Consider the following 27,910-nt stretch of genomic DNA (forward strand, 5'->3'; position numbering starts at 1 on the left):
TTTTAAATCTAGAAAATGCAAAATATTCTTACCTGTTAAGTTGCTTACTTCTAGTACTTTTTTTTCCTTTGGAAACTTTCATTTATCACCTCAATGTTAATTATGTACAATTATTGATTTTAGTGCACTCACTCTTGAGGATGAGAAAAGAATGCTGGCATATTTGATTAATGGATTTATAAAAATGGTAAGTATTGGGGAAGAAGTTTCAGTGCACTTGGAAATGTGATGTAATTGTTTATCCTTCCTCTGGTGAAAGCAGTTAACATTATGTTCCCTGGTGCTTTTCATTTTTATTGAGATAAGATGAAATTAGAAAACAACTTATATTAGCCAGCACTCCCCTGGGGGCAAGGAGAGCCAAGACAAACTGGCTTAAGGAAAAAATAAAAAGGGGAGGGTGGGCGGGGACTTGCTGGCTGATGTGACATGAAGTCCAAGACGAGACCTCTCCGAAGGAGCAGCTGGGCTTGGGGTCTCTGTGGTGTCGTCAGGACCTGCCATGTGTGTGTCTTTGGCTCGTGGCTCTTCTCTCTTGGCGTCCTTCCCAGGCAGGCTCACTCCCCATAAGAGCTCCGGGTTTCCATTCCTTCCAGCTCTGCAGCCCAGCCGGAAGGGCTCCGGCAGAAGTCCTGGGGCTGAGCCTCTTTGGATTAATCTGGATCACCAGCTCCTCTCTGAGCAAATTGCTGCTGTGAGAAAGAATGAACACACTGATCGGCCGGGCTAGGGAGACAGGCATACCTGGGCAACCGAATCCCGTGGACCAGGAGTGGGAAAAGGGGCTTCCTTTTTTTTTTCTTTTTAATAAAGTCAGTTTAGAGTTTTTCTTTTCTTTTTTTTTATTATTTTTTTTGGCCGTGCTGTGCGGCTTGCGGGATCTCAGTTCCCTGACCGGGGATGGAACCTGGGCCGTGGCAGTGAAAGCCCAGAATCCTAAGCCCCAGGCCACCAGGGAACTCCCTGGAGGACAGGCTTCCTGAAGCATCTGATGTGCTGCTCATCAGATGCTGGTGAAAACAATGTGGGCGTCAGGTCGGGGGGTGGGGGTGGGGGGGGGAGAAACGCCACGTGTTCACTCTCCATTCGTCCTAGTTACCCAGTGCTGTAAAACAACTCACCCCAAACTTAGTGGCTTAAAATAACAGTGTTTTATTAATTCTTACAATTCTGTGGGTTGGCTGGATAACCAGGCCGCTCTGTATGATGTCAGAGGTGTGGCAGAACTGGGGCTGGAGGATCCAGGACAGCCTTGAGCACGTGTCCGGGGTCTTGGTGGTGGCTGTTGGCTGGGGTGGCTCATTTCCCGGCCACGTGACCTCTTTCTCTCCATCATTCTCTCATCATTCGCTCATCTCAGTGAGCTCTTGTGTGGTGAGGGTGAAATCAGAAGCTGCAGGGCCTTTGGAGGTTCAGAAATCACCCAGTGATCTGTGCTGCTTCCTGCTTCATTCTGTGGGTCAAAGCAAGTCCCAGGGCCGGCCCTCTGGAAGTGGGGGAAAGCAGACTCCACCTTCGGGTGGGAAGAGTCTGCAGGGACACTGTGAAGGGACAAGCAGAGCAGGAGGCATTGTTGCAGGCTTCTTTGGGAGTAACCCAGCAGTCCATCCCCGCCAGAACAGCCTGCGCCTTAATTCTCAGGGCACAAATCTAAAATACCCACTGCTGCCAGTATCTGCTGTTAGAATAGAAAAGTCAAGACAAAAGCTGACTGAGATGAAAGTAACTAGATCACTTTGAAAATCACCTTGAAAATATGACTCATTCAACAGCAGGGGTCAGTTTAACTATGGGTAAAATACCGATTTTGATGAAAATTCAGGATTAGCCTTTTTATGTATTGAATACCTATGACTGTTAACCAGGTGCCTCTCTTGTTCCCTTGAGTTATGTGCTGATCACGTGGTATTTATCCTTTTATGGGTTTATCTGAAAGCCATCAAGTTATAATGGAAAAGAATATGAGGAAATAAGATGTGAAACCTGATAGCTATAATGGAAATTGTGACATTAAACCTCCTCCAGACAAAAATGATTGCTGTAGCAGTAAAGTTTGTCCTACCAACCAGCTGTTCATAAATTTGAAGAAATAGGAGAAGAGGGGATTTTTAATGGTGGAAAAACATCCATCTATGGCTCTAGCAGCCACCAGTGAGCTGCCGAGGTTGGAATCCCCTTCAGGAAGCAGAAACGTTTGGCCCTTGTGAGGGAACCCCTCTGACAAATGGCTCCCAATCACCAAATCTGTGTTCTGTGAAAAGGCCACAGCTGACAAACAAAATTCCATATTCCAAAATTTCCTTTCCAGTGGTTTCCTTCTAGCCTGGGAAATCCTCTTTACATTTTGAGATTCTGTTTTATACCCTTTGGTCTTTTTATGTTCTACAACAATGCCAATGTCATGAAGATGAGGTGGTAATAGTAACGTTTCCGCTCTCTGCTGGGTGAAGTAATGTGAAGTCTAGTTAGAGTATATTCCAGTGCACGGATGTGTGTGTTTGCTTACATACGACTGAGATAGCCACCATTTATAGCTGTGGGATCTTTGGTGACTTGTCATCACAGCACCTCCCCTGCCCCCACAAGCTCAGGCAAAAGCTTTCCAATTGTGTGCTCACAATGGAGATAACATCGTCAGCATCTTTCTCCTTGACTCTAGGTGTCCTTTGGCCGTGATTTTGAACAACAGCTGAGTTTTTACGTTGAGGCCAGGTCGATGTTTTGCAATCTGGAACCTGTTCTTGTGCAATTGATTCATGTAAGGATTTTCATTCATTCATGTGTTCTCTCAATACATATTTATTGATCACTGAGCCACGCACCAGTTTTAATCTGGGATTCTTCTGGCCCCATATTGCTTCTGTTCCCAAGGCATGAAAGGTGTTTTCTCAAAGGTTAATAAAATCTGCAACTTTGCTTAAGCCTTTGAGTGGTTTTATTGGCCTCTTTTTCTCTGAAATTTGCATATTCTCATTCCTGCATGCCAACAGCAAAGAGTTAAGTGAGTTGCATTTATTATTTAGTTATAGAAATACTAACCTCATTAGAATGCCTTGTTGCCTAACCAGAGTCCCAGCTTTCTTGGATCATGGTGCCTTTCAGTAACTTTTCATGGTGCCCTTAGGCCAAAAGGAAGAAATAACAGTTCTGTTTATTAAGAAATTAGGTTCAAACAACTTAAGAATTTGTGCCCTAACAACTTGACAGCCCTCTGAACCAACAATATACGTAAATTGAAAGAAAAATAATGTATTTTCATTCCATTCTTAAATCATCATAATTACTTACTAATAAAGTATATGCATCTATTGGACACTGCACAACTTCTTAAACCTTGGAATCAGATGGGATACCACTACTTTATCTCCCTTTCCAGATAGATTTTTTTCCCCACATTAATTTTTGCACAGTGCTTTTTATCACAGCATCTGCTAAAACCCCAATTTTGCAAAGATATGAAATGACTGCAAGGAATGTACCATGGTCTATGAGCTACCTCACACTAGTGCTTTGCATAGTGTTCAACCATTGAGCCTTGCTGTGGTTGTCCAAAAAATGTGGTGCCCCTGTGATTTTGCTGCAACACCCTGGGGTGTCATGGTATACAGTTTGGGAACCATAGGTCCAAACTGTTTATATTTGTGTAAAGATTCCCTAAGATCCTTGAATTGCTTCGTGTAAATTCAAGGAAAACAACCTTTTTATGTATTTGTCTGCTGGTTATCAGATTTTGTAGCATTACTAAACTTCAGACCTAAATATAAGGATTTATAAGGATTAAATATAAGGATTAAATATAAGACTTATAAGGATTAAATGAGCTAGGAACGTATAGCGCCTAGAACAGCACCTGATTTTCTGTGAGTGATGTTGTGGCTGCTATTATACTGTTCTCATGGTTATTGTTAGTGTTGCAGAGCTACTTTGTACGGCCTGCATCCGGTTTTGGAGGTTTCTGTTAAGATCTCTAAGATCTTAAGCTTAGTGTGTGGGATTTCTGGAAATGGAATAAGTGAACCCTAGCTATTCATTAAACCAGAAAATGGTCATTTATTACGCTGGTTGATAGGCATGACTTAACTCAGCGAGTGTCCCTTGGAGATGTTTGCTCAAGCCGAGATTGAATCTGGCCTGATGACCCCTTTGCCATTTCAGGGTTTGGTGCTAACTAGTCTTGGTTCCGGTTAGCTTGTTCTCATTGACTTGTATGCAGTTAATGTCCAAATCTCTCTGGAAGATGTTAATCTGAATCAGCCATCATTTCATTCCCATTTCTATTTTACTGATTAATCTAGAGTGTGAACCGGTTGGCAATGGAAACAAGAAAAGTAATGAAAGGAAATCATTCCAGAAAGACGGCTGCATTTGTCCGGGTATGTTCTAAAGATAAGGCTCACAGACTTTGAACTCCAGTGGGCTGTTTCTTTTGCAGGTTTCTGAATTGCTATTCCCAGAAAAAGATTAAGGGTGGTTTAGTATTGATTTTCTGGATTTTTCCTTGCATATCTCTGACTGACCAATTTTCTTAATGCTTTCAAAAGAAATGATCAAAGGAGTCTGAATTTTGACACATGTTGTGGGGAGGTGGTTGAGAAATGGATTTGCAATTTTGTGTGCCAGCTGAACTATCTCTGGCTTGTGCCTGTAACTGGAAGGCCTAGTACCTTTTTTCCCTCTTGATAAATTCCCAACTTCGAAAGAAATTTGTTTCTTGAGTATGCTGCTCAAAATATTATCAGAGCGATCCTTATCCATGCTTTAAAAATAAAATCATACTAAAAAGATTACAGTGAAAAATAAGCATCCCGGCCCTGCCCTTTCTCACCATATACCTCTCTCCTCAGAGTCAACCTCTCCTCAAACTCTTTTTAGCAATTTCTTCTTCAAATTACCTATGTATTTTTTAACTAATTGGTTTTAACAGCCGCTTCTTTAACTTATCAGTATTAGGTGTTATCTATTTACTTCCTGCGACGATGGATGAGGATTTATTTTTCATACACCATTACTCTCCTTGGTTGCCCCTCCCCCTCCTCCCAAAGAGGCAGATACAGCAGAAGCAAGGGGGAGAAATTGGGCTTCCTAATTGGGGAGATTAATTATTTTAGCGTTTTTACTTGAAAATATATGGTGGATGAAAACGAGAGTATTAATCCATTGTGATGGCATTGCCATGTAACCTGCTGTTTCTCCCCTTTCTTCTAGGCCTGCGTCGCCTACTGCTTCATTACCATTCCCTCACTGGTGGGAATCTTCAGCCGCCTCAACCTCTACCTGCATTCTGGTCAGGTGGCCTTGGCCAACCAGTGCCTCTCCCAAGGTGAGCCCATCACTCACTCTCTCCTCTCCTCTGCTCTCAGACACTTTCTGGCTCCTTAGGAAAGCGGACTCAGCAGTGTGTGGATATGTGTGTGTGAGTGTGTAGAGAGAATCCTTTAAGGAGGAAAGAAAGAAAGAAGTGATCAACAAGTGATGAGTTTTAAATCTGTTTCTTTAGTAGGAAGCACCTCGGACACACACACATTTATAGAGTCAGACAGATTACAGAGCATGGGTAATTTCCTTTAAGGACCTTCCTAAATCTGTCTCAGGCAGGCCAGGTCAGGTGGCTCAGACATCCCTAGAGAGTTTTAGAAGTTAGGACTGCTTATTCACAGCAGATTCAAGTTTATTTGTTGTTTGCAATGTTCATTTGTTTAAAACCCCAGAGATACAGGAGTAGAGTCTAATCAGTAGAGAATGAAGACTCTCTACAGCTTGCTATTAGGTATAAAAATTCTGCCCAAGACCCGTTTCTGTACGAGGTACAGAGCTCTCCTGGAACCAGGATCGTGCGAGTGGTTTATTTAGGAGGCGATCCCAGTGAGTGTCAGTAGGGTGAGGGGGAGGGGAGACCGGGAAGGGAAGAACGTCAGCAAAGGGTGCATTGGTGGGTGGGTTAGCGCTGTGGGAAGCTGGGGTCCTTCCCACTGAGGCCTCGGTGTCACCAAAGTCTTCAAACATGATTGCTATACAGGAACCTTTTCAATCTCTGCTTGGTTTTGCTGTAGACTCCTGGGCGCTCTAGTAGCCTCCCAGCGCATTTGGGATTAAACCAGACGCCTTGGCTGAAGTCCCTATGTGGTCTGGTGCCTTCCGGCCTTCTGTCCTCATCTTACACCACGCTTTAGCCACACCGGCTTTTTTCTGTTCTTTGAACATACTAAGCTGTCTTCCAGTTCAGAGCCTTTGCACTTGCTGTTCCCTCTTTCTAGAATGATCTCACCCCCAGATATTTGCATTTTTTAAAATTACTAGGCCAGAGATGAGAATCAAGCCTCACCTCTTCCAGGGTCCTTTCCTGTCCACTCTAGCTAAAGTAGCTGCACCTCCCCAGTCACGCTCGTGCCATCCTCCTCTTGTCCTCATTGCATTTACCTTGTTCTGATGCTTTCTTACTGTGTGTGTTTGTTTACTTATTGTCTGGACACCCCCTTTCCCCACGAGGACTGCAAGTCCCACAAGAGCAGGTATGTCCTCATTATTTGTCAGTAAACATGGAACTTTCTCCTAGTGCCTGCTTTGCTAAGGATGATGGGTTTGCAGGAAACAAAACAAAAATTAACAGCCACTGCCAAAACCCCAGTGATGTGCAAAATGAAGATTAGATTAACTTAATTAATTAGATTAAATTAATGTTAGGAAATTTTAAATCTTATAAACTGGTTCCCTCTTAAAAAGTTCAGGAGTAGTAGACGCATGTGGGGATCCCTGAGTTTGTTGTCACCTGTAACATTAAGAATGGGTTGTGAGCTGCAGATACCAGAGCTGTGAGCTGCACGTGGAGGCCCTGCAAGCCTAGATCTTTCTTCTCCCAACTTGCTTCATGCTATTCTTTGTTTTCAAAAAAGCAAAACAAATTCTTAAGCTAAATAAAGATTTGCTGCTCCCAAGAACTGTTGGAGGAGAGCTGGGAATGACAGTTTCCCTGCTGGGATGCCCTCGGTCCACACCCAGAGATAAGTAGCATCAGAGCAGACTGGTACCCAGGTGTGGGCAGTCAGCGCCCCCTGTGTTAGGGCTCTGGACTCCTCCTCTGCCGCCCCTGCACTTTAAGCTGCAGCAGGGCGGGCAGGAATGTGGAGTCCACTTCATGCTTAATAATTTATCTGATGATTTTGCTCAAGTCTCTAAGTGCTGTGGTGCTAAACCGTAAAAGGCTGTTGTTGTTTTTCTGAAAGCCACATGCAGCAGTTGCTGGCCAAAATAAATAATACATTCAATTACTGAGAATGGGAAGGCTAAATATAAATTAAATGAAGCTTGTGGAAGTGGGCCACTTTGGTTTGTTTGCCTCCTTAAACGTCCCCCCTCTCAGCTGGTTATAAAACATCCCCTCCCCGCTATTCATTTTCTAGCCTCCCTTGATCCAGCCTCGGCTGTATCTTCTTTATCAGGCTGTGGCTTTGCCAGGGCTGGCTCAGCCCAACAAGTAAACTCCCATTGAACTTGCAGCCAGGCCACCGTGGAATGCTGACGAAGGCTTATTATGGGGAGGCCCAGTTCTTGTCCTTTGGACACACTGGCTCAGCGTGTAGACTGGATCATGCGGGGATTTGGTCTAGGGTCACCCATTGCCCCAGATATTTAGGAGAAATGAAGGACTTGCAAATCAGTTGTTTGATCAAGTGCTTCTGACCTAGATGTGGCCCAGAGATGCCTGTTCACTGTCACTGGATAGCTCCTTGCGCTTGTTTGTCAGTGGTTCTTTCTGGAAGGTTACCACCAGGCCACAGCAAGAGCAGATTCTTTCCCCTTTATTTTTATCTTGGTTCCTTTATCTTTACAGTTTCTAACCTCAGAAAGGAGGATGTTTTACAATGGAAGTAATGTTAAAGGTGGGTCTTGAAAGAAGAGCATTTGTTTATCAGGGAAGGGCTATGGGGAAGGGGAGAAGGAATAGTTGGCCTTCCAGGTAGAGGAGATGGCCTGAGCAAAGGCATGGACGTGTGAGATTGCATGATGTGTTAGGGATAAGGCCCTAATGAATGGTGAGTTTCAAGTCTTCTGAATGCAGTGGTCCCAATCCTGATTCTGCTACTTGTGAGTTGGATGCCCTTGGACAAATTGGCCATGTGGTGCCTCAGTTTTTCCATCTGTAAAGTGGAGATGATGGCAGTGGTTCCTGTCTGTGGTGGATTAAATGAGATAGCATACTTGGAGCACTCGGCCCACTGGCGCACAGTAGCGACTCAGTAAATATTAACTTAGTATAACCGTCTCTCAAAAGATGAAAGTATGCCTTGGAGTTTAGGAGCTAACTGTAGACAATGCAGCTCTGCAGTCTCAGAGTTCTGAAAGCCAGTTCTCATACTCAGAACCTTGGAAAATCTGCAGGAAAGCTGATCTTCAGTTCAAGATAAACCTGCTGAATTATCCTAAAAAAAACAGATCTGCAGTTCCTCCAAAGATGAAACAATAGTGAGAACAATTAAAGCAAAATAGTGGTAAAAAGAACGGTTTTTGTTCTTATCATTAATAATAGTGCTTTTCCCTCCTACAGAATTCTTTTCCCCTCCTTTTATTTGAAAATTTTTTCTTCTTCCAGTTTTATTGAGATATGACATACAGTGCTATATAAGTTTAAGGTGTACAGCATAATGATTTGACTTACATACAGCATGAACTGATGACCACAGTTAAGTTTAGTGAATGTCCATCATCTCATATAGGTACAAAGTTAAAGAAATTTTAAGAAGTACCTTTTCCTTGTGATGAGAACTCTTACGATTTACTCTCTTAACTTTCATATATAACATACAGCAGTGTTCATTATATTTATCATGTTGTACATTACATGTCTGGTACTTAGTTATCTTATAAGTGGAAGTTTATTCCTTTTTACTGCCTTCGTCCAATTCCTCCTCCCCCTGTCCCTCACCTCTGGTAACCACAAATCTGACCTATTTTTCTAGGAGTTTGTTTGGTTTTTTTTGAAGTATAATTGACCTATAACACAATGTAGTGATTTGACATTTCTCTACATTTCAAAATGATCACCGTCATAAGTCTAGTTATGATATGACACCATATAAAGATATTACATCGTTATTGACTGTATTCCCTACACTGCGTATTTCATACCCGTGACTCATTTACTTTGCATCTGGGAGGTTGTACCTCTTAATCTCCTTCACCTATTTCTCTCCTTCCCCCTCCCTCTTCCTCTCTGGCAACCACCTGTTTCTCTTTTATGTTTGACTCAAACTGTTTCTCTTTTATGTTTGTTCATTTGTTTTGTTTTTTAGATTCTACCTATTTTCCCCCCCTTTTTTAAAAATTAAATTAATTTTTTTATACAGCACGTTCTTATTAGTTATCCATTTTATACATATTAGTGTATAGGTGTCAATCGCAGTCTCCCAGTTCATCCCACCACCACCCCCACTCCCCCCCCCCCCAGCTTTCCACCCTTGGTGCCCCCCCTTTAAAAATGTACTTTCTTTTACTTATTTTTTGCATCTTCATCTTGGAGAGCTGTGCTCACAAGCCATGTCTTAAGGAAAAACCCCAAACAAAAGTTAGGTCAGGTTCTCCTGTAAGACATATTATCCTCACACTATGCACTTTTCCTTCATTGTACTTATCACCATTGTTGTTTAACAAGTAACTGCGTAAAGAATTGTCTGCTTCTCTCCCCTGAAGAGTGTCAGCTCCACAAGGTCTCATTTGTCTTAGTCACTGTGCTGTGCCTGTCTCCTGGCACATTGCCTGACGCATGGGTGCTCAGTAAATGTTTAAGGAATGAATGGTACCACATGATAATAATGGTTGATAACTCTTTATAAGATTGATGAATGTAAAATGGTACCAAACCTTTCATGGTAGGGACCTAACTCCTAAGCAACCTAAGTGTTCAGAAGAGTCTCATCAAAGTCCTCTTGGTAGGTTTTAAATAATTGATTTTCCTATTTATAGAAAAAAGGAAACAAGCTAGGTTCAAACATATGCCGAGGCTCATAGACACGTTACATGGAGCTGTTGTGCTGGTTTGATTTGTGAGGAACACGGGGGCGCCCAGAAGAAAGGCTAAAGCCTGCTATTATGAAGCCCACTGGCTGCCGTGAACTGTTACTGATGGAGGAGGCCAGGGCAGTAGAATATGGAGGAGAAAAATAATTTTGTATTTCCTCCTTTTGGAGAGTAAGGAGTAGCTTGTGATGGAGAAAAATGGTCTCTATCCACTTACCAAGTCTTTGGGGTTTATGCTTAAGGTCATATTTACTTGTTCTGTTGACAAACCATCTTCTGAAGAATGTGATTGATGTGACTTTTCTCAAACCTCGAGGCCTCTCTGGTGATTATGGACAAAGTATTGGACTGGCCAAAAAGTTCCTTCGGTTTTTTAAGTAAAAATAAAGGACACATTTTTCATTTTTACCAAGAACTTTATTGAGCAATGTATTCATCGTTTTGTTTCACTACCTTCTGCCATCATTCAGGCAACTTCATAATTCCATCTTCCCAAAACTTTTTATCTTTTTGAGCAAAGAACTCTTCCAGGTACCTTTTACAGTCTTCCAGGGAATTGAAATTTTTTCCATTAAGAGAATTTTGTAAAGACCGAAATAAATGGAAATCCAAAGGTGCAATGTCTGGTGAATACAGCTGATGAATTAGAACTTCCCAGCCAAGCTGTAACAGGTTTGCCTGGTCATCAAAGAAACACGCAGTCTTACGTTATCTTGATGGAAGATTATGCGTTTTCTGTTGACTAATTTCGGATGCTTTTCGTCGTGTGCTGCTTTCAGCTGGTCTAATTGGGAGCAGTACTTGTTGGAATTAATCATTTGGTTTTCCAGAAGGAGCTCATAATAGAGGACTCCCGTCTAATCCCACCGTATAAACAACATCACCTTCTTTGGATGAAGACCGGCCTTTGGTGTGCTTGGTGGTGGTTCATTTCACTTGCCCCATGATGTCTTCCGTTCCACATTATTGTACAGTATACACTTTTCATCGCCCACCACAATTTGTTTTAAAAACGGAATGTTTTTGTAACATTTAAGTAGAGAATCGCATGCGGAAATATGGTTAAGAAGGTTTTCTTCGCTTAACTTATGTGGAAGCCAAATATCAAAGCGATTCACATAACCAAGCTGGTGCAAATGACTTTCAGTGCTTGATTTGGATATTTTGAGTATGTCAGCTATCTCCCGCGTAGTATAACGTTGATTGTTCTCAATTAATGTCTCGATTTGATCGCTGTCAACTTCAGCTGGTCTACCTGACCGTGGAGCATCGTCCAGCGAGAAATCTCCAGTACGAAACTTCGCAAACCTCTTTTGACACGTTCGATCAGTCACAGTACCTTCTCCATACACTGCACAAATCTTTTTTTGCGTTGCAGTTGTGTTTTTACCTTTCTTGAAATAATAAAGCATAATATGCCAAAAACGTTGCTTTTTTTCTTCCATCTTCAATATTAAAATAGCTACATAAAAATTCACCAGTTTTGATAAGATTTTTTTAAAACGCAAGCTGATATGACAGCTGTCACAATACAATCTAAAAAAATTGTTTCAAATGAAGTTAAAGACAAGTAAGCGCTACTAGAGCCATCTTATGGAAAAAACCAAATGAACCTTTTGGCCAACCCAATAGGTTAATTTTGCTGTAACAGTTCACAGGTGGGCAGATGGCATGAAGCTTGTTGCCCACATGCATGTGTGAACACGCATGATCCATCCACCTTAGGGGAGGTAAGGGCAGGGATGGAGAACCCACAGAAAAGGAGCAGGGGTGAGTCTCCCCCTTAAGTTCACTCAACTCCTTATGATTGTAAACGCCTACGATTTGCTTCCTCCTGCCAGCAATTCTTGGCCATTTTTTACATGCAAGCCACTGTGCCGAGCATTGTGCCGAAACAGGAATGCACTTACAGAGACTTCCTGCTAGCAAGGGGGAGCGGATCTGTTCACAGTGATTCAAAGCAGCACGTGATAAATGTCATGCAAGATGTTCATAAAATGTACCGGGGAATTTTAGAGAAGAGAGAAATGACCCTTGGCTTGGAAGAGGAAGAAAAAAAAAGCTTCTTAAAAGAGGTAGAATTGAAAAGCCTGGAAGGTAAAGGGGATCTATATATGCTGAAGTGAGGCAGAGGGCATTCTAGCCTAAGCAACGGCAAGAGCAAAGGCCTAGAGGCTGGAAAAATGGTGCATCTGGAAGGAATGAGTGGGAGATCAAGTTAGGAAGGTAGTTTGGAGACTAATTGTTGAGAGAACTGAATTCCCGGCAAAGCAGTTTAGTTTAGTTTTATTCAGTACATATTATTTGCTGGGTGGCTGATCTTCTTGTTACAGAGGAGGGAACTGAAGCTCAGAGGTGTGACATGACTTGCCCAGGAGCATCTGGCTAATAAGTGACTTCAAGTGCTCTCTCCACCACTGTGCTTCTCTGTAGTTAGGTTAGTTCCTCTAAATGATAATCCAGTGTTTTATTTCTAACCCTCGGTGTGTGTGGTTGCTAGAGACCAGTTATTATAGATTGAACATTAGATAAACTTATTTAGGAGGCAATCAGAATTAAGATAAGGAATGCCTAATCCTTTCTGCTTAGGGAAATCTAAGCTTAATATCCACAGAAGAACTTCACAACCTCCTGTGAGCTACTGCAGGGACGGCAGGAAGGTGTGTCATCCCTGCAGTATCCCAGAGATGTGAGTCAGGTGACACGTGGGCTGAGCATGCTTGGCTCAGAGAGAGGCCTTGCTGATCAGAGATAAAAGAGGGAGAGCGTACAGGCACCTCTTATGGTGCTGCTGAAACTGAGAAGTCGTCTGTATGTCTGAGTGGACTTTCCACATTAAGTGTCGACATTCTGCATAAATCAGGTGGCAGAATCGAGGTTAGATTAATGCTTAATTGTTATCAATGACAGCTTAATGAATGAGGTATTTAATTGTCCCTAGGCATTCATATTTCTTTAAATCTTGCTCTATACACAAATCACCAAAATAGTGGTCCTTAAATCCTCAAACTTAATTCCTATAATAACAGGCTCTGTTATAAAAACACAGTTTTAGTAATAAAGAGTATTGAGTCTCTATGAATAACTTGCTTATGGATAATAACTTGGCCATTTAAACTATGAGGCTTTACCCAAAGACACCCCTATCACTTGGTGACAGCACATCTTCATGGCAGACTGCCTTAGTCTCTTTGGGCTGCTATAACAAAAATACCATAGACTGGGTGGCTTAATCAACAGACATTTGTTGCTCACAGTTCTAAAGGCTGGAAGTCCAAGATCAAGCTACTGGCGGATTCAGTGTCTGGTGAGGACTTCTAGTTCACAGACTGTCTTCTCGCTATGTCCTCCCATGGCAGAAGGGATAAGGAGCTCTCTGGGGTCCCTTTTATAAGGGCACTAATCTATTCAAGAGGGCTATACCCTCATGACCTAATCACCTCCCAAAGGCCCCACCTCCTAATACCATCACATTGGGGTTTAGGATTTTAACCTATGAATTGGTGGGGGGTAAACATTTAGTTCACAACACAAAGTTTGAGAGAGTAGGCTATTCCTTGATGTTGCATTTTATACAGTAGTTTCCACTATATAGATATAGAATCCAAACCTAATGGAAAATGTTGAAAACTGGTGAAGATGTTTAGCAATGGGGTTGATAGAACTTGAGAGAGTGAATAGTACTTGTAGCCTGAACCCTGCTTTAATAAGGTATATTCAAGGAATGGGAGTCTTTCAACCACTCATGACATTTTGTTTTAAGAAATGTGATGTTTCCTTTCCTGGAGTTCCCTGGATTAGGACAGTTGTCCTTCTGAGTTGTCCAGGAGGGCGTATGATGGCTGAAGGTCTGGGAATGGGGTGGAGTGGATTACTGTGAGGTCTTGTTTAGCCTGGGAGTTTATGACTCTGACAAGTAGTAAAGATTTCCATTAGCACTGACCTAATGCGTTATTTAAAAAATAAAACGCTACCTCTGAAGGTGGTCTGGGTTATCACTTCTTGACCGTCTCTTATGATTCATGTACTGAATCGTCTTCTATATCAACAAATGCCAAGGACACAGAAGGATGAACTTACTCTCAGAGATCACAGTTAAATCTGAGTTTTATCATGTATGGAGCGATATTTCATGCTCATCTGAAAAAAATTCTAACGATACAGAAATGTAGATCTTAAAGAAAATAAAAAGCCTCCAAATAAAGTCACCAGTAATCCACCCTGTCTCCTCACCTCTAAAAAATATCCACTGTTCACAGTTAGTATATTTCTCTTGATTTTTTTCTTCCATATATACGTTAAAAAATACGCTTTCATTCTCATATGCTGTCTGCCTCTTTCCTCTGCTCTTTTCTCCTACCCATCTGTCTATATTCTTATATAAATACGCACTCCCCCCACCTCAGAAGCGGGAATGTGTCTTCCCTAGTGTTTTTCAATTTGCTTTTTTTGCTTATCTTGGCCTCTCCACTTAATAGTTTGGCATTATCTTGCCCCCATTTCTTTATGCATCTACCTAAATATATATATATATTTTTTTCTTGTAAAAATAGGATCATACTGTATGCAGTTGTATAACATTTTGTACTTAATATATCATAGATATCTGTATTATACATCAAAACATATCAACGTACCTTATTTTCTTTATTAGCTATATCATTTCTATGGTGCGGCAGTACAATAATTTCTTTAACTAGTCTCTTATGGTCGGGTTGTTTTCAGTTTTTCTCCAGTCGAGCTGAGTTGATACAAAATACCTTCATCTAAGGAGAACCATTGGCCAGCCCAGTTGTTTACAGTAGCTAGGCAGCATGGGTAATCCAGATAATCCCAACATACCTAGTTTACTTAGTACCTTCAACTGAGCCCTTATTTTCAGCTTTTCCCAGGGTTTGCTAGTGACATATATCTTGGTGACCATTCTGTAGTTCTAGTGGCTTTGTGTTTTGGGTGTGTTTGATTTCTTCATGTCCTGAGGTTTCTAGAATATCATCCTCCTTTCATGTTCTGCAGACCCTTTGAAACTGCCCAGATTGGGAAACAGGAAAACCTGAAATCTCAGACAGAAAATTATCTAAAGTTCTGTGATAATTGTCTAACAAGCTTCCCTGGCCCTTACTCACTGTATATGTGAAATGATGAGGTAGCCTGCCCTGGCTGAATTTCATTATTACTGACTACCTCTGTTTGCTTCTGGTTGAATGTCTCCAGATTAAACTTTTCAGAATGTGCCATTTGCTGTTGGAAAGTCATATTCTGCATTTAGCTGAAGGATTTAGAACAATTTTTCTCAAGCCTGTTGAATCATAAAATTCACCAGAGAAGCTTGTTTAAAAAAAAAAATGGATCAGTTGATTAAGATGGTAAATTTTACGTTATGTGCCTTTTACCTCTTAAAAAAAAAATGGAAGAAAAAGGAAATGGACCAGATTCCACTTGTAGCTATAAAAGAGAATGAAGATGTACTTTATATGCATGATAGATTAATCTCCAAGACATGTTGTTAAGTGGTGGGGGAGGAGTTGCAAAATGGGGTCTACCATATATTAACTCTGCAGAAAGAGAAGGAAAGAAAGGGAAGATGTATTTGTTTCTGTATACTTAGAAGCATACCCAAGCAGCAGGTAATCCTCTTTGCCTCTGGGAAGGGAAACTGGATGCCAGGGACCGGAGTGAGAAGGAGTGTTACCTTTGGAATTTTAAATCATGTGACGCTGTTACCTATTCAAAGATAAATATTTTTTTAAAGTTAGATTTCCGAGTCTCTATCGTGGATAGTCTGGTTTAATACATTTAAGGTGGGGCCTGGGAACCCATATATATATTTTAAATAACAGCTTTATTGAGACATGATTCATGTATCATAAAATCCATCCTTTTAAAGTGTACAGTTCAGTGGTTTTTAGTATATTCAGAGTTGTGCGATCATCGTCACTAATTACAGAATATTTCCACCTCCCCAAAAGAAAACCCCGAATCCATTAAGCAGTCACACCCCGTTCCCCCTCCCACAAGCTTCCCCCAGCCACCAGTCTCCTTTTTGTTTTGATGGATTTGCCCATTCCAGTCATTTCATATAAATGGAATCTTACAATGCAGATCTTTTATGACTGGCTCCACTCGTTTAGCATAGTGATTTCAAGGGTCATCCATATTGTCGCGTGTATGTACGCATATATGCAGCATCCATGTAGAACTGGAGGAACTGCCAAATTATTTTGCGAAGTGGCTTTACCATGTTCCATTCCCATCAGCAATGTTTGGGGGCCTGGGAACCTGTGTTTTCACAAGGATCTTGATGATGCTTATGCTCAAGCAATTTTGGAAAACACCGTCTCCAAGAGTAGCCCAGCCCCTCTTACTGTGGCTGTTTGTCTCCCACCCAGCGCCCAGAAGCACTGAAGGACGTGTTGATCACTGTGCGGAGAACCGCAGCAGAACGCCTCTCTGCAGAGCAGTCAGCACCCCAAGAAAAAGGATCTTAAACAGAACGAACTCTGGGGTGAGGTCAGCCAGGCTTGAGTGGGGTTTTTTGTTTGTTTTAATGTTTTTTTAAGATGGAATATTGCAAAGAAATCTAGCCGTTCCTTGAAACCTCAGAAGAGGAGGAATGCATAGCATGGGGAAGCCAGTGCATAGATTGATACATGCTTTTTCCTTCCCCCAGTGGAACAAGGATAATAGTCTTTATGAATTGGAATCTGATTTCTCCTTTTTCTAGACGTCTTTTTTAAAAAAAACAGTGTAACCCATTTTATCTGTAATTGTCTTCTGTGACTTTTAATAGCCACAAGTAAAGTGTTATGTGCTGTAGGGTATATAGAAATAGAAATATAATGTACACGTGAAACATATAATGTTATAAACCAACTTCAATTTTTAAAAAATGTTATATGGTATTGGCATGATTATTCTGAACTCTAAACTATGAGGAAAAACTGTTTTCATACACAGTAGGATTTGAGTTCTAATTACTAAGACAAAATTGAAAAGTCTCCCAGACAAGATTTTATATATGGGGCAAGTCTTCTGAGGGTAGAAATAAAAATCTGCTTTGGAACATTTCCTGCCTCAACCCTTAAATAACTGTTTCTTTTAGCTCCCTCCTTTGGAATGGGAACTGAGCAGGGTGGCTGGGAGGAGCAGGGCACCCGGCACAAAGTGGGTCCCTCTTTAATGAGCCATAATAATAGGCACTTTTCTCAGGGCCACTTGGTAACAAACACATAAATAGAATAAATAAATGGTCTTCCAAGTTGTTCTGAGCAAAATTTTAATTTCCGCCGAGAGAGGCTCTTCACTTTGTTTGATAATGGACTTAATGTCTTCACCGGAAGGCAGTGCCTGTAGAGCCAGGAGGAAGACACCAGACGCGGTGGAGTCCAGGCCTGCCTGTGCTCTAGGGGGTGAGGTCAAGGGTAGGCTCAGCTCAGTTTCTTATTTTTGTAGTGTGGTTAAGTTTACACAGCATAAAATTTACCATTGTAACCATTTTTGAGTGTACAGTTCAGTGGCTTTAAGTACATTCACAGTGCTGTGCAACCGTCACCACCATCCATTTCCAGAACTTTTTCATCATCCCAAAGAGAATGAAACTCTGTACCCATTAAATAATACCTCTGTTCCCGCCTTCCCATTCTACTTTATCTCTCTGAATTTGACCACTCTGACTACCTCATACCAGTGGAGTTAGACAGTGTTTGTCCTTTTGTCTGACCTATTTCATTTAGCATAACGTTTTCAAGGTTCGTTCATATTTATAGCACGTCAGAATTTCCTTCCTTTTTAAGGCTGAGTAATACTCCTTTGTATGTATGTACCATGTTTTGCTTATCTGTTCTTTGATGGACACTTGGGTTGTTTCCACCTTTTGGCTCTTGTGAATAATGCTTCTGTGAGCATTCGTGTACAAGTATCTGTTTGAGTCCCTGCTTTCATTTCTTTGCGGTATACACCTAGAAATGGAATTGCTGGCAGATGGTAATTCTATGTTTAACTTGAGGAACCACCAAGCCGTTTTCCACAGCAACTGCACCAGTTTAGATTCCCACCAGCAGTACACAGAGATTCCAGTTTCTTTACATCTTTGCCAATACTTGTTATTTACTTTTTTTTTTCATAGTGGCCATTCTCATGGGTGTGAGATGATATCTCATGGTGGTTTTTCTTTTTTAATAAATTTATTTATTTTATTTATTTATTTTTGGCTGCGTTGAGTCTTCGTTGCTGCACGCGGGCTTTCTCTAGTTGTGGCGAGCGGGGGTGGGGGGGTGCTACTCTTTGTTGTGGTGCGCGGGCTTCTCATTGCGGTGGCTTCTCTTGTTGCGGAGCACGGGCTCTAGGTGTGTGGGCTTCAGTACTTGTGGCACGAGAGCTCAGTAGTTGTGGCGCATGGGTTTAGTTGCTCCACGGCCTGTGGGATCTTCCCAGACCAGGGCTGGAACCCGTGTCCCCTGCACTGGCAGGTGGATTCTTAACCACTGTGCCACCAGGGAAGCCCCTCTCATGGTGGTTTTGATTTGCATTTCTCTCATGATGAATGATGTTGAGCATCTTTTCATATGCTTGATGTCCATTTGTGTATTTTCTTTGGAGAAATGTCTATTCAGGGTAACCTTTAGTCAGGCTACTTGTTTTTTTCATCGTTGTAGAATTTCTTTGTGTATTCTGGATATAAACCCCTTATCGTATCTGTCATTTGTAGACTTGTGTTTCTTTTAAAAAACACAAATCTGATTGTGTCGCTCAGTGCTGGTGAGGGCCTTTGAACTCTGCTCAGCTCAGTCTTTTACCATCCCTTGGCTACTCTCACCTGGCCACTCAGCTTTTGAGCTTTGTTCATCTTCTGGGCGTGGAAATAATTGTACCTTCCCCATAGGAGTGCTTGAGGACTGACAATGCTAATTACCTTAAGACAGGGTTTAGGAGTTCCTCTGGTTTCCATGAATAGTGCCATTTACTACTGTCTGTAGGCCAAGACAGAAGACCCTGCAGCTTCTGACTCTTTCTGGGAGGTTTATCTACCAGAGCCCCTGTATCAAGACAAGGTCAGCTGCTTCGTGTCCCCCTTAGAGCAGAGCATACGACAGGCTCCCAGCAGATAGGTACTAATTCGTGTGATCACGTTGGGCTCATCACCACACTTACGTTGTCAACTCTTGCCCCCTCTGTTTTCCCGTGCGTGCCCACAATGCCCGGGAGAGTGCCGGTTCACAGTTGGCGCTTAATAACTTTGCTTAGGTGAATGTGGTAAGGGTGTGAGTTCGGGGTCCTGGGAGGGAAGCTCCTGGAGCAGAGGTAACTTTATGTAGTAAACCCTGATATCATTGTCTTTCCATACGGTGGTTTTTTCTTTTGAAGAAGGAAGAGAAGGCACTACCCCACTCTCCAGCTTCAGTCGCAGACTCTTCTCGTTAAGGGCCAGCCTCTGTTTCGGGCTGTGGGCATTTGTTGTTGCATCTGCTCCTCTGCTGTGCTGGAGGGGCTTCTGGTTTTAACTCAGGGTGCTGCAGACCAGAGCACTGTTCTGTGTGCATCACTGCAAGCCGTTGCGGAGTGGAAGTGTATTTGAACCATGTAAACGTTTGATCTTGTCGGGTAGTTTAAAATTTCGTTTGTCAGGCCAGTGTTCTGTCTGTTTTGACCCTGAGGCTCTTTCTCATGGTTAGGACTTTGGCAGTTCTAGAAAGAACTCTCCTCCTCCCTCTCCATCTACGCTCCCACCAACACACTAGTTCCTCCCCCCACCGGCTGTGTCCTCCTGTTGCTCCCTCTCTCTCACCTCCCCCCTCCTCTCCATCCCTCCTCTCCATCCCTCCTCCCCTTCCTTCCTCCCTCTCACCCTTGGAGGTCTTCTTGTTTTATAGTCTATTTCATAGTTCTTAAAGTGTCTTCATTTTCCAAATGATTCTCTGGAACTGTCACCTAATCAGAAGTCTTTAAAGCCGTGTGTGTGTGTGTGTGTGTGTGTGTGTGTGTGTATGCGCACGCACATTCCTTCAGGCATTTCCATTGTTATCTCTTTAACAAATACCGTGTGCGTTAGAGTAGATTCAGACAAACCAGCTCTTGAGCCTGGGCTGCACCACCACAGCTGGACCCTCCCGCAAACACAGGCCCTGTGGTAGGACCGGGCACTTCTCGTTCCACACCTCGTTTCCCACCTGTGAAGTGGGCTGCGGACAGCACTTTCCTCCCGTGGTGAACCGGAGGGTTCACTGAACCAGTTCAGGTGAAGCCTACAGTACAGGCAACTGTGACTTCTATGCCCTCTGTAACAGTTTGCCACGTGCTTTTTTCACGTATCATCTGAAGTCAGTTTGCGGTTCTCTGAGCCAAATCGCTCAAAGGAGGAAGCGGGGGAAGAGGAGAGCTGGGAGGCGGCAGCAGCCTCTCAAGAGAACGTTCCAACGAGTCGATCACGGTGCAGAAACCCTCTTCCAGGACCCGCCAGCTGTCCTGAGCCCTCTGTGTGGCCTGACTTCCGGCCGTGTGAAGAAGAAAGCAGACCCTGAACTTTTCAGCATTCTCATACATGGACTTTTCTTCTGTCTTGCAGCTGATGCCTTTTTCAAAGCCGCTATAAACCTCGTTCCAGAAGTTCCAAAGATGATTAATATTGATGGAAAGATGCGGCCCTCAGAATCATTCCTCCTGGAATTCCTCTGCAATTTCTTTTCTACTTTATTAATAGTGCCGGTACGTTTCCCCAGAAGACCTGTAGGTGATGTCTTTCTTTGACCTGTTTTACGTACATTCTTAGTCCTCAAAGTGCAGGGATGTTCTATCTATACCTGTATTGGTTTTCTAGTCAGATGTTTGCATTTTTCAATGTGTTTTCTATTCATTCTGTGTCCAGGGTATATAGTCTAGGCTCTCTATATGGCCAAGGGGGTATCACTTAGTGGTGAGGGCTCAGGCCTCCGGACCAAGACACCTAGGGTAGAATCCCAGCACCCCTTCCTTCCAGCTCTGTAGTTTCAGGTGGTTGTGTAACATTACCAGGATGCAGTTTACTCATTTACAAAATGGAAATAATACGAGTATCTACATCTCTAGGTTGTTGTGAGGATTAGGTGAGCAAATGTACATATGTGGTTAGAACAGTGCCTTAGAGCATAGTAAACACTTAAAAAGGTAATGGTGTTGTTATTTTGATGGCAAGTACCAGAAACCGCAACAAGATAGTAAAAGTCAAAGGGGATATTGTTGGAAGAGGCTGGGGTTTCTCGTGGAATATAGGAGATGAGAAGTCAGGCTTGGGCTGGAAGGAATCAAGGCCACTCCCAGGATCCAGCATTAGGACCTTCACCCTAGTTGGGGTTCTTAACCTGGGGTCTACCTACCCCAGGGTTCTGGCAGGGCAACCATGAATTTAGATGAGAAAAAAAAGGTTTTTTGTTTTTGTTTTTGTTTTTTAACAAACCTCAGTGAAATTTAGCCTTTTGCTTCATTATGAATCACAGGCAATGAGCCACAGTACCAGTTGCAGTAGCTGGGACTTTGTCACGAAAATAATCAACAGTATGTTTATATCACATTTCAGGTGTGAAAGTTATTTCAGAAGATCGTCTACATGTTTCCTTCCTTTAAAAGTGCAGTAGTTATTAGGCCCATCATTACTTCACCAAGAAGTAATAGATTACAATATAACAAATACATTGAAAAAATATTTTGACAACTATATTTTAGCATAATTGATTGCCTTTGTAGTCTTACATATTTTATTTTCTGCATTAAAAATAGTACTCTGAGTTGTGCATAGGTGTCACCAGGTTGTAACAAGGTCCAGGCACAAAACGGGTTGGCTCCTGATGAAGCCAGATGCACATAGGAATCGGGGATGCTTTTTAAAATACAGAGTCTTGCTTTGTTCCATCCCCGCCTCCCCACTGAGAGTCTCACTCAGTAGGTGGGATTGGCCCCTGAACCAGCATTTTTGAAAGCTCCCTCATCAAGTCAGGTGTAGGTGGTCCTAGGACCACACTTTAAGAAATGTCCTTCTGGACTCAGGCCATGAAAGCAGCCCAGTTCCCGTGGGTACGGGGTTCCTTTTTGGGGTGATGAAAATGTTCTAAAATTGACTGTGGTGATGATTGCACAACTCTGTGAATATACAAACAACCTATGAATTGTACATTTTAAGTGGGTGAATTGTTGGGTGTATGAATTATATCTTAGTGAAGCTGAGAGAACAAAAAGTGAGTTACTCTGAAGTTTCCAAGTTCGGATCCCAAGTTCTTTGAAGAGGGGCTGGGATATTCAGGAGGCGGGCTTGATGCTTGATTTCAGTGCTTTCAGATCTCCTTCTTAGTACTTTATAATCAATTTCTCTCTTTTTTGGATATTCTAGTTATTTGTCAGGTGACAAAATCAGGGTTTCTAATGAGGAAGTTGATCAATGTCATTGTTCACTGATTAACTGGGATGCATCTTCCTTCTGCATATGGGGTTTTCTCTGTTAAAAATCACTGGAGCCTTGAAGAAAAGCCTTGTGCTTGGAGTTAGAAACTTGTGTTTGGTCCTGACCCGATGACTCAATAGCCTTGTGGCCTTGAGAAAGTTTTGTAACTTTCAGAGCCTCAGTTGTCACCTTTCTAAAATGTCATCCAAATGCACACCTAGCAGGGCTGCTGTGAGGATTGACTGAAATGATAGCTATGAAAGTGCTTTGTGAACCAGAAGCTTGGTCCCTGGGGTCACAAACTGATGACCAGTGGGTGGAATCCAGCCCGGAGACATACTTGTTGGCCACATCATGATGGAAACCATTTGGAACTAATTACCCACATTTAAAAATTGGTAGATCACAGGAAACCCCAGATATTTAGTTCCTTGTGAAAAATCAGGTCCAGCCATGTGAGGCCCGCATTCCCCGCCTAGCCAGTTGGCCTCAGCTGGAGAGCAGCTGCCCTTCCTGGGGGGGCGTGTGCACTCTCTCTAGGTCCCCGGGTGCCTCTGGGTCCATTAAATCCTTTTCTGTTGCCTACCGTTCCCTTAGGCATTCAGGGGAACCCCCCCGCCAGACTTTATTGGTTCCTGGTTATCAGTGCTCAGGCTTTTGCCAGAATTTACTAAAGATGATGAGATGGAGAATAGCCACAGTTCGTGACTTCTTACTAGGTGCCCTGTGCAGTGCTAACTCCCTTCGTCAACATTCAGTCTCTAGGAAAATGCCCCCAAGCCTTGCAAGGTAGGAGTCATTGTACCTTTTCCACTTAAGGAGACCTGGAGCCCGAGAGGCTTGCCTGGGGTCGCGCCGCTGCTGAGCAGTAGAGCTGGGAGGTCTGTGCTGCCCCAGAGCCTGTCCTGCACGATCTGCCTGAAACGTTTGCAGGGGGCTTTGTTTGCTCAAGGTTGTCGAGACTTAACAACCCTACGTCCCTCCTGTGGGATGCAGCATAGTAACTACTGGCCGGCTCTCCGGGTGCAGTGAGATGTTGAGCCTGAAGGGCCAAGGCTGGGCGCTAACCGAGCTCAGAAGCCAGAGGATGGGCCACACGCGAGCCCCGCCCACTGTGAGTAGGTTTAGCAGGAGATGACTCCCACATCCCACCTTTACCTGGTTCACATTTTTACCTTTCATGTCACAGCTTTTTTTATTTCTGTGTTTTAAATTTAATTTTACTGTTGTAAGGACATTTAACATATCTATCCTCTTAACACATTTTTAAGTGGACAGTACAGCTTTGTTGACTCAAGGCACAATATTGGACAGCAGATCCCTACAGCTTATTCATCTTGCTTAATTGAAACTTGAAGCTCATCGATTAGTGACTCCCCATTTCCTCCTCCTCCCAGCCCTTGAATTCCACGCTTTCATTCTATGAACATGACTATTCTAGATGCCCTATAGAAGTGGAATCATACAGTATTTGTCTTTCTGTGACTGGCTTATTTCACTCAGCATAATATCCTCAAGGTTCATCCAAGGTTATGATAGCATTTCCTTGTTTTTTTTTTTGTTTTTTTTTTTAAGGCTGAATAGTATTCCATTATATGTGTATACCACATTTTCTTTATCCATTTATCTGTCAGTGAACATTTAGGTTGTTTCCACATCTTGGCTGTTGTGATAGTGCTACAGTGAACATGAGAGCACTAGTATCTCTTTGAGATCCTGATTTCAATTATTTTGGATAAATACCCAGAGGAGGGATTGCTGGATCATATAGTAGTTCCATTTTTAATTCTTTGAGGTACCTGCATACAGTTTTCTATAGTGGCTGCACCATGTTGCATTCCCACCCGCAGAGCACAAGACTTTTAAAGAATGGGTTTGGAAAGCTTTGATTTATTTTATTTGTTTAGAAAAAAATTGAAGCCATTTTAGACCAAATAAAATACCTGGCCCACTCTATTCATACTTATAAATGCAGAAGTAAACAATTCCCCCAGGACAGCCCTCTCTCCTCAGCGAGCAGCACCACCTTTGGAGCATTTTGAAGCGTTCTTCTTTGGCTCTAGTAGCAGTCAGCCTCTTGGTAGACCGCAGCACAGTCTTCTCCATGTTTTTGAACTAATGCATTTCTTTTAACAACATTTGGTAGGATAAGAAAAGTAGAATTAATTGAACAAGTTCAGTGTTACCACTTCAGACGCCTGATTTTGATTCAATTGAAATTTGTAGGCAATGGAAATGTTTCCCATCAGTTTTCTTGCACTAATCACCAGGACACAGCAGGGAAATGTCTTTTCTCCGTCTTATCTTTGAGAAAACGTCCAGCCATCAGCGTAACATGGTATCCAGGTGCTAAGATTCATTCATTCCGTCTACCCCGCAAATATTTGTTGATCTGGGGATGGAGGAGTGAACATGAGAAATGTGTGCTCCCACTCAAGAAGAAAGATGCTAATAAGCAAATAAATACTTAACTACGATTGTATAAGGTGTCATAAAGAACTACAGGGACCTCTGAGAGCCTCAGATTTGAAGGGAAGTGGGTCAGGGAAATTCCCTGAGAACGTGTTACCTGAGCCGAGATCCAGATGAAGACTAGTGGGTCCCTAAGTGCGGGGGGGGGGGGGTGGGGGTGGCGGGGAGGGTGTTCCGAGAAGAGGGAGCAGTGTGGGTGAGGCCTTGAGGTGGGAAGGGCCACCCAGCAGCACTGGAGGAAGAGAGCCGCAGTGACGAGCGAGGTGACGCGAGACTAGAGGGACACCAGGGTCTCGAGCTGGCAAGATGGGCAGGGGCTGGCTGCAGCAAGGCCGGGGAGCTCTGCAGTCTCGCCGACGGCCTCGCGTCTCCATGGTGATCTGTCTCCTGCCCTCCACCCCCGCCGTGTCCTCCCAGTGCCCCTCTTTCCTTTCTTGCCCTTCCTCCCAGTCCCCTTGTGTTCTGGCTCCTTTTCTAAAGGACTTGAATATTTATTTAACACACTTACATACCTTTTACAGTGAGCCAGCCAGCAGTTCACAAATACTCACTGCAAACAAACCTGTTATTATCCTCATCTCACAGAAGCAGACCCTGGCACAGAGAGGTGAAGTGACTCACCCAGGGTCACCAGCTAGTAAGTGGCCAAGACAATTCAAAGCCAGGATGTGTGTACTCGGCGCTGTCTTCGCTGCCTCTCAGGTCTCCTGGGAAGTTAGTCGTTTCCAGGGTATTCCTTCTCTCAAGCAGTGACATTTAATAGAAGGATTCCCGCAGACCAAGGAGCCAGAGGGATATTCTGAGTGGTGGAAGGCAGGCCCCCTTTCCGTGCAGCAGAGAGAGAGAGAGACGTTTGAGTCCCTCCCAGGCGCCCCTTGGGAGCCGCCTCCTGAGCATTTGTTTGCTGCCGGGCAGCCTTGGCAGAGACCCCAGGGGAAACCTTTTCCCCCTCGGATTGCCAAGCGAATCGGGATCTTTTTTTCTTCTTTAAAAAAAAAAAATCTGTGTTTGCCTTTCTTTAGTTGCTGGCACTGGTACAATTTCTTTTGAAAATGTTACAACCACTGAAGCGTGGCTATCATGTGGAAAATGTTTTCCTTGTAGAGAAGGTTGGAAATAATCTCTTCGTCTCTTCGGTTTAAAGCTAGCAGAAACGGCTGGCTACAAACCTTCACGTCTCCGTTACCCCTTCTTCCACCTTTTTGAAGGTGTGTTGAATGCTCTCTCACAATAGTTATGGCAATTTGTATTGAAATTAAGTTACTGGAACATTCAGATTGTCGTCTCTTTCCAGGGCAGACCCTGAAATAGAATATATTTTGAACATCCACATAGCAGAACGAAATAGCCTAGTTAGAAACAGCTGTTAGCAAAGAAAGGCAGTAGTAAGCTGCCATCTGAGACTGACTCTGGCAATGGAAGGCGGACCATGGCACAGGCAATTTTGCTGCATATAGTTTGAGGTACTCAGATTTTGGAGTATCATGTGTCTTCTTTTGTGCCGACACCATAACAGCAATTCCTGTAGATGTTAACAGCTGTACAAATCATCTCCCACTCCTCCACCCTCATTCTTACCCATTGGAAGTATTACTGCTGTGTATCCACACATTGGATTACGTAGCTGTTAACTCCCGCCCACCTCGGTTATCACACTTCTACTCCATGCCTGAATTCAAGATAGCCGACTACGTGTATGCCTTCCCCCAACTAGCCAGCTCCATAAAGTCTAGTTCACCCCTAATTCATCTGTAGAGAGGCAGTATAAATAGAGTATTAGCAGTTAGGAATGTCCACTCTGGAGCCAGACTCCCGGGGCTCAAATCCTGGTTCCCCCCATGCACCAGCAGTGTAGCTCATTTCCCATCTGTGAAATGGGGGGGAGAGGAGGTCATAAAAGTATCTTCCCGGAACGTAGAAAAGCTATGGTAGCTACAATAGCTACCATAAAAGTTAGCTGTTGTTTTTGTAGCCACCTCAGTGCCTGGCACATAGAAGGTGCTCGAAAAATGTTATCCATTCAACATTATTTACCTATCAGGTGTCTGCTCTGTGCCCAGCACTGTCCCAGGAAGCAGAGGCAGGGATGGGGCACCATTTGCAATCCTGGGCAGTCCTGGCAGTGTATTACTGGCAAACAGAACAGATAAAGTACCTGCCGTGCTGGAGGTTATAGGCTAGGATGAAAAAAAAGATGAACCAAGAGGTATGTTTGGGTAGTTAGGAATAAATAAGATCGCTTCCGATGCTGAGCACTGCTCTGAAAAAATGAGATGGATGACTTGACGTGAAGAGAGACTAACAGAGACGGGTAGGGGCTCTGGATTGCCGATCAGGGCAGGAGCTAACATGTAAGATGAGATCTGGAGGCTGTCAGGAGCCAGTGCGGCCAAGTCTTGCAGGTGAATATTCCAGTCAGGGGAACAGCAGGGCTGGGAGGCCAGACCCCCTTGGCATATGAGCTGCCCTCCGGAGCATCCTGTGCCCTTCAGTCTGGTCTGTGTGGGAGACTGGCCTCTGGGGATCGCATCACCGGGGCTTCCTTCCTTCTGGCTTCCAGCTGGTTCAGCCAGCGCGAGTACTGACGTGGACTGCAGGGCAGGAGGAGAGCGAGGCTGGGGTATTTATCCCCCAACTCTCACTGGGCCGTGTTTGGCAATGGCTTTGTTCTTCCATCCAGGGCTGCAGCTGCTGCTGGGTGGCCTCCTCCAACCGCAAAAACTTGCTCCCCACCGCGTGCTTTCAGCCCGAGGATGGTAACAGTTTCCCTCTGTTGCCAGGCCCTGGGTGCCTCATCTTTCCTCGCTAGTTCTCTTCATTCTGATAACCTTTCATTAAACCATCCTCGTTTAACCCTTGTGAGCGTGTCCCCTGTGTCCTGCCAGGACCCTGAGCGGTCCAGCTGGTCCCAGGAGCCATAAAGGTGGCGCTGGACTGAGTGAGGGGCAAGATGGGCCAGCCGGGTCAGCGGGGCGATGGCAGCAGGAGCTGGGGGAGGAGGAGTCTTTGGAGAGCGTTCAG

At 43.5% G+C, this 27,910-nt stretch overlaps 1 protein-coding gene across 4 annotated transcripts in view; it reads left to right on the plus strand.

The window, feature by feature from the left end:
* Positions 1 to 27,910, plus strand: part of VPS35L (VPS35 endosomal protein sorting factor like) — a 118,351-nt gene that overhangs the window by 74,425 nt on the left and 16,016 nt on the right. For 2 of the 4 annotated variants that reach the window (XM_061208178.1, XM_061208179.1), the window contains exons 23-27: positions 124 to 187; positions 2,660 to 2,758; positions 4,296 to 4,373; positions 5,206 to 5,320; positions 20,573 to 20,712. In XM_061208178.1, the coding sequence (XP_061064161.1) occupies positions 124 to 187; positions 2,660 to 2,758; positions 4,296 to 4,373; positions 5,206 to 5,320; positions 20,573 to 20,712 (496 nt within the window). Of the gene's footprint in view, positions 1 to 123; positions 188 to 2,659; positions 2,759 to 4,295; positions 4,374 to 5,205; positions 5,321 to 16,400; positions 16,522 to 20,572; positions 20,713 to 27,910 lie in introns of those variants that run through there. The other 2 variants (XM_061208180.1, XM_061208181.1) reach the window with 2 other exon arrangements.

This window comes from Eubalaena glacialis, chromosome 13 (assembly GCF_028564815.1).
Source record: "Eubalaena glacialis isolate mEubGla1 chromosome 13, mEubGla1.1.hap2.+ XY, whole genome shotgun sequence".
Lineage (NCBI taxonomy): Eukaryota > Metazoa > Chordata > Mammalia > Artiodactyla > Balaenidae > Eubalaena > Eubalaena glacialis.